The 12,751-nt window shown below is 33.2% G+C and overlaps 3 protein-coding genes across 4 annotated transcripts; 1 reads left to right on the forward strand and 2 right to left on the reverse strand.

The window, feature by feature from the left end:
• Positions 1-84: 84 nt before the first annotated feature.
• Positions 85-3,631, reverse strand: LOC108458518 (WEB family protein At1g12150). Of its 2 annotated transcripts, none has more exons than XM_017757942.2 (3): positions 3,444-3,631; positions 2,406-2,641; positions 85-1,728 (listed from the first exon to the last, which is right to left on the reverse strand). In XM_017757942.2, exons 2-3 carry the CDS (start codon positions 2,598-2,600, stop codon positions 280-282), a joined length of 1,644 nt encoding a protein of 547 aa, XP_017613431.1. In that variant the 5' UTR covers positions 2,601-2,641; positions 3,444-3,631; the 3' UTR covers positions 85-279. The 2 variants fall into 2 exon arrangements, with proteins under 2 accessions (XP_017613431.1, XP_052875686.1); XM_053019726.1 differs by having other exon boundaries at positions 3,439-3,631.
• A 1,157-nt stretch (positions 3,632-4,788) lies between these two features.
• On the reverse strand, positions 4,789-7,323 carry LOC108458208 (DNA oxidative demethylase ALKBH2). The gene is made up of 5 exons (XM_017757514.2): positions 7,146-7,323; positions 6,805-7,049; positions 5,637-5,753; positions 5,363-5,552; positions 4,789-5,272 (listed from the first exon to the last, which is right to left on the reverse strand). The coding sequence occupies exons 2-5, from the start codon at positions 7,012-7,014 to the stop codon at positions 5,070-5,072; spliced, it is 720 nt and encodes a 239-aa protein (XP_017613003.1). The 5' UTR covers positions 7,015-7,049; positions 7,146-7,323; the 3' UTR covers positions 4,789-5,069.
• Positions 7,324-9,990: 2,667 nt separating this feature from the next.
• LOC108460707 (protein PYRICULARIA ORYZAE RESISTANCE 21) lies at positions 9,991-11,592 on the forward strand. Its single transcript, XM_017760308.2, has 3 exons — positions 9,991-10,137; positions 10,311-10,392; positions 10,535-11,592. Exons 1-3 carry the CDS (start codon positions 10,126-10,128, stop codon positions 11,185-11,187), a joined length of 747 nt encoding a protein of 248 aa, XP_017615797.1. The 5' UTR covers positions 9,991-10,125; the 3' UTR covers positions 11,188-11,592.
• Positions 11,593-12,751: the final 1,159 nt, after the last annotated feature.

The raw sequence follows: 12,751 nt of genomic DNA on the forward strand, positions 1-12,751 counted from the left end.
TGTAATTTTTTATAATTAAATAACTATTTTTTTTATAATTTGATGGAAAAAAATACTAATAATTATAATTATCCAAGAAAATAATACCCTCACTAGTTTCTTCCGCTCCATTTCATTCAAAGAAGGATAGCAATTTCATATATAACATATACATACATATACATATATAATGAATTTAAAAAAAAAAAAAAAGTGTACAATGAATGCGTTAATGGAGGGAAAACGATCGATAAGGGTGGGTCGCCGCCCGGCTGTGAGACGATACACAATCCCGACGTGTTAAGACGATGTTGCAACTACCTCTTCTTGTTGACGCCGTCTTCTAAGTTCACCCTCGAGAACGTTCTTTGCCGCCTCCGCCGTCATCGCCGATTTCTCCGCCATCTCTGTCGCGGCCTTGATTTCCTCGATTGCCTGCAAATTCTCTTCCGCCTTCTCATCCGCTTCGTTTTTGCTCGCGTTTATCGCTTCCAGCTCCGCCATTGCAGCAGCTATTTTCTGCTCCGATGAATTCCCATACTCCTCTACTTTCTTTTTCAACGCTTCGAATTCTTCTTTGGATATCTTTATCTTTCCCCTACCGGTCCCCTTTTCTAATAGCCGCATTTCGTCGAGCGCCTTCTTCTCCGCCGCTTTCGCTTCCTCGGCTTGTTGTAAAGCGAGCTCTAGCTTTTGCTTTAAGTCCTTCACTGCCGTTTCAGCCTCTTCGGCTTCTTTCTTCAGAATTTCCATGTTCTTCTTCATCTGTTGAGTTTCATTTCTAGCATTCTCTGTTTCTAATAAAAGCTGTTGAAGCCTAATGTTATGATCAGCACTAAGAGCTTCTTTTTCACTTTCATTTTGGATCTTCATTTCACTCTCTCGTTGTTGCCTCTTCACCTCTTCAAGTTCCATCCTAATGGAGCTCACTAAATTCCGAAGGGAACACTCTTCGTCGGCCACCATTTGCAGCGTCGTCGTAGCTTCGTTAAGTTCCGATGTCAAAACCCTAACGGAATCCATTTCCATAGCATGAACTTTCTTCATCTCATCTTGCAACGCTTCGACCTCCTCCGTGGTTTCCTTAAGCTTCTCCTCCAGAGATCTCGCTAGCTCTGGATCATACGCCTCCCTCGCAGCCTTCAATTTCTTATCCGCTTCCTCTTTAGCACTCTCATAAGATTTCTGCAACATTTCTTTATCCGCCGCTATGCTCTCCTGCTCTTTGTACACTTGTTGCGTAGCGAATTTCACTTGCTTAATCGCTTCCTTCATCACCGTGATTTGCTTCGTCAGCTCGGTAACCCTCTCGGAATGCATTTTTGCCGAGAGCTGCGCCTCCGCCGCCTGCTGAAACGCCGCCAATTTCACTTCCAACGCCGTGTCGAAATCCTGCCTGATTTTATTCAGCTCTTGCTTCTTGGCATCGAGTTCCGTCGCGACGGCGATGTATTGCTCCCTCGCTGACTCCAACTCCTTCTTCCTCACCTCGCATTCTTGGTTGTTCTGCGGTTTCTGGAATTCAAGTTGAGTGCCTTGTTCCCTCACCGCTTCGGTCGCTTCGATCGCCGATCGCTTCGACTCCGTCACCGCTTTGAGTTTCTCGGCCAAATCCTGCAACGTTTTCTTCGCGCTTTCGAGCTCAGATTCCGCTTTCGCCTTCGTAGCTTCGGCGCTCTCTAGCTTTTGCTTCATGTTGTTGAACTCTTTCTCTGCTAGAAGAAGCTGCGTCTCTTTGTCTATTACATTCTGCAAAACATAAATTATTCGTAAGTAATCACAGCTTAATCCTACTGATTATAAATTAGGGTATAATTCTGATTTTAGTCCCTATGAAATTTCATCTTTCTACTTTAATTGGTCAAATTCTATAAAAGATCCCTGTGCTATGCATTCGTTTTGTAGGTTTAGTCCTTCTACTATAATTTGATTCCATTAATTCCTTCAAACAATTTGAGGTGACTTATTTTTAACATCCGGTGTTGTAGTGTATGCATATTGGCATATTTTTTCAGATGAATATTATACATTTTTCTCTTTGATGAAATTGATGGAAAAGAAGAGTTAGCTTTAGAATTAAAATTACACATTCTGAAAAGTAGATGTACTAGAATGATCAAATTACTGTAAATGGACTAAATCCGGACCTTTTATAGAATTTTACCATTTTAATTTAGCACAATTGTCCCCTTCTAGTTTAATAATGTTACTAATAGGTACAAATTGATAATACTTCGGTTGTTGCCATTAGTAATGATATGAAGGTTTTTTATAGTGTCATTCGATCACACGATCAAAATGCTTAAGGTTGTTTCTATGTGATAACTTTAATGATAATAACTAATGGGTTTTATCAGTTGCAATTAATGGAGGGACTAAAAATATAATTAAACCGCTGCATTTTTTTTGAAAAAAACATTGGTTACCTCTGAAGAAATTCTTGATCTTCTGGGAGTGCGTCTTTCCTTGGTGACGGCTACTTCTCCAAATAAACTAACGGCAGCTTTGACGGATTGAAATGGTGCTGTGGTATCAATCTCTCCTACCTCTGCCTTTGGTGAACCTGAACCAGAGGATTTTGGGATGCGTTCGCTGATGGCCCGGCGGTAAATGTTCACCATTTTTTCTCTGTCTTCCCTCTTTTTCTTGGAAATTTATTCACCTGCGCATCATGTCATCGTTCCATCAATACATACATACATACATACATACATACATACATACATACATACATGCATGTATCACTACCATCTACAATCAACTGACATTGATGTCAAGTAAGAACTTAGCAGTTAATAGTGATCATATTCTGGTTTTGTTCCTTCTATCATGTTAATCTAAATTTATTCTCTTCATTAATTTGACATAATTTAATCCCCTAATTCTATATGATCATTAATTATATTTAGTTAGCATTGAAATAATTAATGTAATAAATTACATTATAAATGAAAAATAATATAGGGAATAAATCTTAAATACGAGGGACCTCTAGCAGTAGATATCATGGATGAATTTATGCCCAGGCCCTAAATTGGTGTAGGTGTTGCAAAGGATGCTCATATTATTCAACAAAAACCTTGTTTCTTTCTTTGTTTCTTTTTCCCCTTCATCAGGCCGACCACATTGGATGCATGTTTGTGTATTACCATATGCAAATAATTCATACATACATCCATGCCTGCCTACAACATCTTAAGTTAAAACTAAATAATGTTATCACCACATACAATCAACTGACAGAAAATGTTCACAATTTATGCACACATGCATGCATAAATGAGATGACTTGAGTGAAACATACCAGAGGGTGCTTAGAAAAGATAGCAAATAGATGCATACATGCTTACATGCATGTCTACAACCTGTAAGCTAAAACTAAAACAATATCATCATCACATACGCTCAACATGCATGCATAAATGAGATGATATAATTGAAAATAGATTGGAAAGGAACCTGACCGGGTGAGGATACGTTGAAGAGGAGAAAATGATGAAAGATTGGAAAAGGAAAAGAAAAAATGGAAGCCTTGAAACTAAACTTGAAATGGAACTTATGGGGGGAGTGGGTAAGGAGGAAAGGAAATGATGCCCAAAATGAGAGGTAGAGAGGTTTGGGGTATTATTTTGGAAGAGAGACCCCCAAGGTTTGCGGGATTTGAATGGTTAAAACTTTTGAAAAATAAATAAAGGTCATTACATGCCACCCTCATAGCCTCCCCTACTGCCACATACTAAACTATGCAATGATAATTTTGGTGGAAATAAGTTGTTGACTTGCTGTTTCAATCCTTAAAACCAATGGATATTATCATGTATCTTTTGTTTGACCATTTCCATGCATGCATGCGTGTATGTATGTGTGTATGTATTTAGCCTGCCATGCTGTAACACAACTCACTTCTCTCACGTTAGTGCTTTCCTAACAATATTATCATTTAGTTGTATATTTGATATAATGATAATGGATGATATAGTGTTTGGAAACATCTATTTTTTAACGTGTATAGAAGGGACCCTTTTTAAATTTATACACGTGAAATTTAGTCTATTTGGTATATAAACTTTGATTTACTGTAATTATATATATGAAATTTTAATTTGGTTTAATTGTACACATGAAATTTTGATCTTGATTTAATTGTAAATAATTTTTAAAGAAATACATACATTTATTTTCATGTTAGGTTCATATAATTATCTGTGTATATAATATATAAATGTAAAATGATGCTACAACAATAGCATTGTTAGTGATTTATAAAAATTAGATCAATTCAAAATTTCATGTATATAATTGCACAAAATCAAAATCTATGTATCACATTGAACATTTAACTAAAGTTTGTATATAATTTTGATATTTATCCTATATAGAATCATGCATTATCAATTTATCAAATATGAACATTTTTGTCTTTCCTTCTTTATTTTTATTTACTTATAATTAATTAAGATTTACATTATTAAAGGTGTTCATGGATTAAATTAGATCAAGATTAAATTGCACAACCTAACCCATTAAAATAAACTTGTTTTACTATTTAAAAACATATTTTTAAGTTTAAATATATAAAAATTAATATAGAGTTATTTTTATATTTTTATTATTTTAAACAGGATTAAAATTTTAAATCCTTGATTCAAATCCAACCCAGACAGACCACGCGGATTACAGATTAATTAATTGGTTCGGAGAGTAATAGATCACTTAGGGTTGTTAGATAATTCATAATTTTAGATGTACCATTCTATTAACACGGTGTTGATTTTCTGTTGTTGTACGAGATATGCTTTAAGCATATAATTAAAATAAATCTCAAAATTACACATTTTAATTTAATATAAAAATAGCTTACAGCTTTGAGAATATCCCTTAAATATTGATATTCAATAGATTGATAAATACAGTAAAACTATAGTCAAGCTAGCTTACTTGCAACAAATGCATAGCTAAGCTAAGACAGCTACATCCATTATTGATGCATCATCATGCATGGATGTACACAAAATTGGGATCTAAGATCCAACACCACGGGCATTCAGACCTTCCAAACCAAAATCCAGTGCTAACCAATACATACATATTCACTCCTGCAGAACAAGCCTAAAGGTGAGATTAATTCGAGTCGTCTCTGCCTTTGCACGCTTAGGCACAGAGTGTAACCAGTCACGCTGAGTGTTCCCTCTCATTACCAACAGAGATCCGTGCTTGAGCATGAACGAGTGTTGATCATCTTGGCTGCTCTTCCTAGACCTCTTCAATGGAGGTTTGTCATCAGATCTTCTCTCTAGCACATTCACAACAAAAACAAACATCAATGGAAGTAATATTAAAAACCCAGTTTTCTACAAGGTTCAAGGAGGGTAAGCTTTTGCACCTTGGGATGATTTGCCACTTTTCTTCTTCAGGATAAAATCCCGTTCGCATCCAAAGGAAACAGAAGCAATTTCCGGGGTTGATCCATAGAGCTTCTCGTCATCACTATGCCAACCTACATAGTCGTTACCCCCTTTATACCGATTTAAAAGCAAGCTGTTAAATGTACTGCCAGGAAGCATTTTATGGACCTTAAGAAGACAAGCAAAGACATTAGATCGTACTAGAGAAGGAACTACGAAAACACAAGTGAGGTGAGATGACCGCATACTTACCGCATCCAAAATGTACTTAAGTGGGGGGAAATTATCCCAAGAATGAGCATGAGGCTGATATCCACTGTAAATCAAGTCCGGCAACCCTGCACTTGCAACATAACATGTGTCTCTAGGCTGCGTGCATAAGGAAATATGCAAATTTCAACAGGAGAAAAAGATAACATGAGTTGTTAGTGGAAACCATGCATGTTAAAAGGTATCATATTACCAACAATCCATGCTTAAAAGATCATGCTTTTTCTCTAAGGCAAATCTATATCGATTTGTTTACATACCCATCAATACAAAACTGAAATGGTGATCCTATGCATGTTAAAAGCTTGCATTACCAACCATCCATGCTTAACAAACATGCCTTTTTCTCAAAGGGAAATCAATATCAGTTTGTTTATATACCCATCACTGCAACAAACTCAAAAACTGTAGCGATCATCATCAAGATAAAGAATTGTTTAAAGTTGAATTAGATGATGATACCAAACTAACAATTTCGAAGGCAACATTGAGAAAAATACAATAAAAAGGCAAAACAGGGTCATGCATAACCAACACAAAAAGGGAGCGTATACCATTACTCTTTTACCTGCCACTACCAAACAAAGTAAAACATTCCAATCTAATAAGTGATGAAACTAAACTACCAATGCCTATTGAATCGAGTAGCAAGGAAAGCCCAATGCCCCATAAAATAAGGTTTTAGGTTGTGTCCCGGCTTGCCTCCTAAAATGAAGTCCTACCCGACTCGACTTTGAATTTAGTCATGACCCTTGTCACTTCATAATACCAAAGGTCAACCCCCCCCCCCTTCCCAAAAAAAAAAAAAAAACCAAAATAGAACACTAAACTAAATAGCTAAATTCCTGAAATGAGATTCGACCCAACTCGACTTTGAATTTAGCTAAGACCCTTATGACTTCAAGATACCAAAGGTCAGTGACCCCCACTCCCAAATAAAACACTAAACTAAACTGATGGTAGCTAAATTCTCGACATAAGGTCCGACCCGACTCGAATCCAAATTATACAATTAAAAAACGTCTCTTTCTTCATCAAATACGCTATACTAGTAATCAAGAATTAGTGGCTAAAAGAACATATAAAGAAAGCTTCCCTCCACAACCCATACATCAAATTTTTGAGTAAATTACAGGGAATTTATAAGAACCTGAGTGCAAGATCGGCCAAAGACGCGAAGGGTGGGTCTGGTCCAAGGGATGTGATTGTCGAGGTAATTGAAGAATTCCCAGGCGACATCATATGCTAAAAACCTGGGAACGTAAATTACACTGCTTCCGTTTCCAAGATCGACAGTTCGGCTCTTTTTAGAGTCATCTTTAGGGTTAGGGTTAGGGTTCGCCTTCAACATCAAATTCATGGAAGTAAGCAGGTAGGCTTAAAAACAACCCGAATCTGGTAAATTTAATAGCATTTGTAAGTTTACATTAAGAAATTTTGTATAAATTCGGCATGGGGTGATATGAAAATGGATGCATTCAGTGATTTTACCTTAATTAAGCGCCGATTCCCAAAATCTTCCAAATTAAGAATGGCTCCAATTTTCCACAAATTAATAAAGATGGATTTACCATTACTACACGGAGTTAACCTTCATTGAGGAGGGTGCTGCCGATGTTGCAACCCACTGTGCATAGGGACACGTGTACGGTTGGCATGTGGGGGTGCAATGCATATGCTCGTATAATTATTTGCACCTCTTAAAGACCTACCCCCGGCCCAATAATAAAATGGTGGAATTTGTTAAAAGTCCCTATACTATGTTTTGGTCATTGTACTCTAATTCGATAATATTTAATCTTTGTATTTTTTAATATTAAAATTTTAGTTCTGACCAAATGACAATCAATAAATTCATTTTTATTAAATTATGTAATTTTCAAAATCTTACCTCGCAAACATATCACATGAGTAATGTTATATAATATTCACATAAAAAATTATCATTTTAATTAATGGATTTAACATAATTTGTTTTAATTATGATTAAAGTTTGAATATGAAAAATATAAGAATTGACTTTGATTAAATTAGAAAACATTAATTGAATCTAAAACTTATGCATAATACTGAATTTAACTTGTCACTGTTTTAAATTAAAATTGAAATTAACCAATTTAAAATAAAAAAATAAAATATTCTAAACTAATGAGAAAATTTGATCAAAAAAGTATTATTACAAAAATACTTACTTTTGATATTCTTGGGTTAATTCATCATACATCCTCCAATTTTGGAAGAAAATTAAATTAATCATTAAACTTTAAAATATTTTAATTTAGTCCTTAAAGTATCAATATATCTTTTGTTAGCCTGGACATTAGCTTAGATGTTAAATACAAGTTCAAATATGACTTTAGCATATTTAGAATTTGATCAAAGTGTAGATGTATATGTAGCAATTAAATGAATAAAAATAGCCCTCCAAATTATTGATTATTTTTAATATGTCAATTTAAGTTATCCGTATGTTAAACTTTTTAAAATTTATCCATATGATAAGTACATATATTTATAATTTAGTCCATACATTTTAAATATGCTCTGAATTAACATTTAATGTTTGACTAAGAGACAGATGTAATTAGGGACGAAACCATATAAACTTCTTTATAAGGAGCTATAAAGAGGGGCAAAATGAAATTATGCCATTATATAAGCTTACAATATTACAAATTTCAATTAAAGATGTTAAAGTGAAATAAAACCAGTTTATTATAACTTTTTATCATGTCTACTCTTTTTGATATAATGTCTAGAATTACTTATAACTCGTTCTTAATTCTTAAATAAAAAAATAATACGCTTCAGAACATTCGAACCCACATTTTTCTGCCCTCGCAATAATATTAATTTCAATTGAAATAAGACTCGCACTCTATAATTTAGAAAGAGATTCACTTTTTATGATATAATTTAGATTGTAAGTTATAAGAAGGTGAGATGTAAATAACATGATCATGATTTGTTAATCAACGCCAGATCATACGGATGGCTTTGAAAGTCAGCAATCGAAAGCTGCTTTGCAACCTCCCTCGGTCATAATAACGACAATCTTTGTATTTGATTCTCCGCGTGTCTCTTTTCTATTGGATAGTTGTCGGCGCACCAAACTCCCCACCCTCCATGCTTTAACATAAGCTTTAACTTATATACCAAACCCACTATTAATAGAGGATTTATTTAATTAAATCTTAATATTTTTATTTACCCAAAATTAAATATTATATTATTATTTAATACATTGCTTGTGTCTTATTTATTTATTTAGTTATTTATTTATTTTGATTTAATATATAGTGTGATGTCAATATTTACCTTTTATTTTTTAATATTGTATATGTATTTGATAAAAGTTATATATGGTATATAAAGATAATAATGTTAATTTTTAATGTTTAGTTCGAGTTTTATAGTTATTTTTATGAAAATTCATAATTAGCTAATAATAATAACAACTAACTGTTGATTGAGTTTTAATTCAATTGGCATCACTATTATTGTCAGGACAGAAAGATGTAGGTCAGAGTATACTGAAACACATAATTACCTTAAAAAATTAAATTAAACGTTAAAAGTTAACAAATTTAACTTTGTATATAAAATATATAATTTTATCAATTATATGCACTACATCGAACCAAATAAATAATATCCTAGTTGTTTTTATTCTTTAAATATAAATTAACTAATTTATATATCCGTATAATGCACACATTTAATTATGTGTATCAAATAAAAATATTAAATTATTTTATAATTTAATCTCTGTGCTTTTATTTTGAAATAATATTTGTAAAATAAATCTTGATTATTTGTGATTTTATTCTTTTAAAATGATATAAAAGTTTTATTGTTTAAATTTAATTTAGTGAAATTTAATTGAGTATTGATATAAATAAATGATATTAAAATATATACCAAATATTTACAAATCAAACTGAAAGTTTTGAAAATATTTTATTTCATATTTAGAATTTAATAAAATATTGACCACTTAAATACCCAAGTTTAATATTTATTTAAAGGAGTAATTAATATTGAATTTATTTAAATGGAAAATTGGTGGTATACTTCAAGACTGGTTTTAAATATATATTATAAATTTTGATTTTGATTCTATGATTTTAATGAAAAATATGCATTAAATTTGATATATTAATATTAATGGCAAAAATATTATATTTAAAACATAATTTAGAAAACGAGATTTACTTAGGAAAAACTTCAAAATTTTTATATATGCTTGATGACGGATTTTTAGTAAAACTTTCTAAAATTAAATATTATTTTAAATAAGAATTAATTATGAATATTTTAAATAAATAAGCTTAAATTCACTTTAACGTAACCTTTAAATTTATATATATAAGACTCTCTAAGTATCAGCCATTCGCTCTCTTTAGTATTATTTTCTAACACTTTTGCATTTGCTTCTTTCTTTTTCACACCAGATCTGGGGATCCAGGCTATGGCTGAAAAGGTTCCTAAAATCTCATCCTTTTTCTCTTCAACATTTAAAATCCGATACCCATTTCTTTTTTTTTAATTTCTTTTATTGTTTTTCATGCTCCTCTGTTTCCAATTTCTCTTTGTCTCTGTTAACCAGATTTGTTAGCTAATGCTAATGATTCATGTAAAATTTTTATTTTGTAGGTGACGATAATGGTGCTGAAGGTCGACCTTCAGTGTAGTAAATGTTACAAGAAGGTCAAGAAAGTGCTCTGTAAATTCCCTCGTGAGTTTTCTATTTTTGACTTTTTTTTCATGGTTTTCTGCATATTAGTTGTAACATTTTTAATTATTTGTTCATTGAGATTAACGGTGAGAAATGGTGTCTGAGTTGATTTTTCTTTTCTTTTTTTTTTTGTGAACAAGAGAAATACGAGACCAGATATACGATGAAAAGGCTAATACGGTGACCATCACGGTGGTATGCTGTAGCCCGGAGAAGATCAGGGACAAGTTATGTTACAAAGGTGGTGGATCCATCAAGAGCATTGAGCTCAAGTCGCCGGCGAAACCCAAGGAATCGGAGAAGAAACCCGACAAACCTAAAGAAGCCGAGAAGCCGAAAGAAGCTGAGAAGAAGCCGGAAAAACCCAAAGAAGCTGAGAAGAAGCCGGAAAAACCCAAAGAACCGGAAAAACCCAAAGCACCGGAAAAACCCAAAGCACCGGAAAAACCCGCGGAACCTGCTCCTGGGAAGAGACCGCGAGAGCCCAAAGACGGTGAGACGAAACCGGATGTACCTAGAGAGGTGGCGAAGCAGCAGAATGTTGCGGCACCTGCTCCTTTACCGCCGATGACGTATGCAGTTGGGTATACTTGCTCCGAAGGTTATTATAATGGTTATGGTGGAGGACCTAGCTATTATGGTGGACCACCCCAACAACCGTTCCCATATTACGAGACTTACGGTAGGCCTGTTTATGACAGCTGGGGTGGCGGCGGCGGTGGCTACCACAGGTACGGCGGCCGTACCGGTGAATGTTTTAGTGAAGAAAACCCTCAAGGTTGCTCGATCATGTAAAAAAACCGCGGGAATTTGCTGCTGAAAGCAATATATAGCTGAATTCGTTATACTATAATGGTAATAATAAATTCTCTTGTCTACTGGTGTATGAATCTGGGGGAGTCATTTTGTGGATTTTTATTTATTTCTAGTTTTACTGAGTTTATAAAAGTCGTAAAGAACATTAACAAGGTTGGTGGCGTTGGTGGTGGCGGCGACAACGGCGGCTGTAGTGGTGGTGGGTGTGCTCCAGGCTTGCAAAAAGTTTGTTTACCATAGTTTTAAATTTTAATAAATAAAAATGATGTATCTTTTTATCTGTCAGAGTCTTTTGTTTTTAATTATATGAAGGAATTCATGGAAGGAACCTTCTCAAATGTAAACTTAGATTATAATAATGTAGTATGCTTATTAATTTTACAATCACCAAGTCTAAATGAAGTATTTTTATTATTTTAATTTTCTATTTTTGTCTTTTAATGAGAATTAATAATTTAATTCTATTGTCAATTATTGTCATTATAGGAAAATGTAGATTGGAGTGCCTAGAGTCATTTTATCTTTTTATTTAAGGGTTAAAAGAGGGATTATGAATCATGATCACCTTCTGCCTTCTTTGTTTTTACCCTTGTAAAGTTCATGACTGCCTTCTTAATGATTTCACCTCTAAAATTTGAAATGCAAAGAGTGTTATATTACACCTGACACTTATCGATATTTTAAGTTAGCATTTTAATTTATTAAGTATTACTCAATTAGAACTAACTTCATTTTTCAAAAATACAAGAGAGCAAGTTTTGATAATTAAAACACGACAATGAACTTTTGAATTTTTGTAAAGTAGAGGGAAAATTTCGTAATTATACCTTATCTTTAACAAGCTTTGCAAAATGTATGATAATAATATATATAGAGACATAGTGGTTCAAAAACAAAAAGCCAAATCAATTGGATAATAATGGTACCAAAGCATCCACAAGACAATGTCACTAACGGTGGGCGCCTCCCTATGGTTATCCGGTCCCCAAACAGGCAGACGATGGCGTCAAAATTACCAATCTAACGCTTGTCCTTATATAAAGTAGGCAACCTAGCTTAACCTAGACACTCTTAATTTCCTCCCATGGTTTCAAATCTTAATACACTCCAAACTTTAATTATTGAGATAGAAATCGAGTTTGATTTGAATTTTGATTAAGTTGATTTAATTTTTTTAATTGAAAAATAATAAATTTTGATTTTTATATATATTGTTATAATGTAATTGAGAATTGTTTAGTACGATAATTTACACTATAAGAATGCGAAGAGCTACTGAAATAGTTGCGATTTATATTGTGAAAGTATGAAAAGTTATTGTTCTTGGTGATTGGAGGATGTCGAGTTAGTATATGTAAAGGAGAGAATTTTGCTTAATTTAAGAATATTTCTCAAAAGTGCTTTTAAGGAAAAAAAAACACTTATGAGAAGAAGTTAAAATTTACAATTTCTAAAAAAAAAAAATTTTTTTGGGTCAATTTTTTATTTGGAATAAGCATTTTTTTCTCTCAAAAAATTAAGAATACTTTTGTCCCAATTTTTT

Source organism: Gossypium arboreum, chromosome 10 (assembly GCF_025698485.1).
Source record: "Gossypium arboreum isolate Shixiya-1 chromosome 10, ASM2569848v2, whole genome shotgun sequence".
NCBI lineage: Eukaryota > Viridiplantae > Streptophyta > Magnoliopsida > Malvales > Malvaceae > Gossypium > Gossypium arboreum.

What these genes read in the sequence shown, in the direction of transcription:
- LOC108458518 (XM_017757942.2), bottom strand. Translation starts at nt 2,600, where the DNA reads ATGGTGAACATTTACCGCCGGGCCATCAGCGAACGCATCCCAAAATCC. An exon ending in GATCAAGAATTTCTTCAGAG is followed by an intron (nt 1,729 to 2,405) that starts GTAACCAATGTT and finishes TATGTTTTGCAG; the next exon opens with AATGTAATAGACAAAGAGAC.
- LOC108458208 (XM_017757514.2), bottom strand. Translation starts at nt 7,014, where the DNA reads ATGAATTTGATGTTGAAGGCGAACCCTAACCCTAACCCTAAAGATGAC. An exon ending in TTGGCCGATCTTGCACTCAG is followed by an intron (nt 5,754 to 6,804) that starts GTTCTTATAAAT and finishes TTATGCACGCAG; the next exon opens with CCTAGAGACACATGTTATGT. An exon ending in TTAAGTACATTTTGGATGCG is followed by an intron (nt 5,553 to 5,636) that starts GTAAGTATGCGG and finishes TGTCTTCTTAAG; the next exon opens with GTCCATAAAATGCTTCCTGG.
- LOC108460707 (XM_017760308.2), top strand. An exon ending in AGTGCTCTGTAAATTCCCTC is followed by an intron (nt 10,393 to 10,534) that starts GTGAGTTTTCTA and finishes TGTGAACAAGAG; the next exon opens with AAATACGAGACCAGATATAC.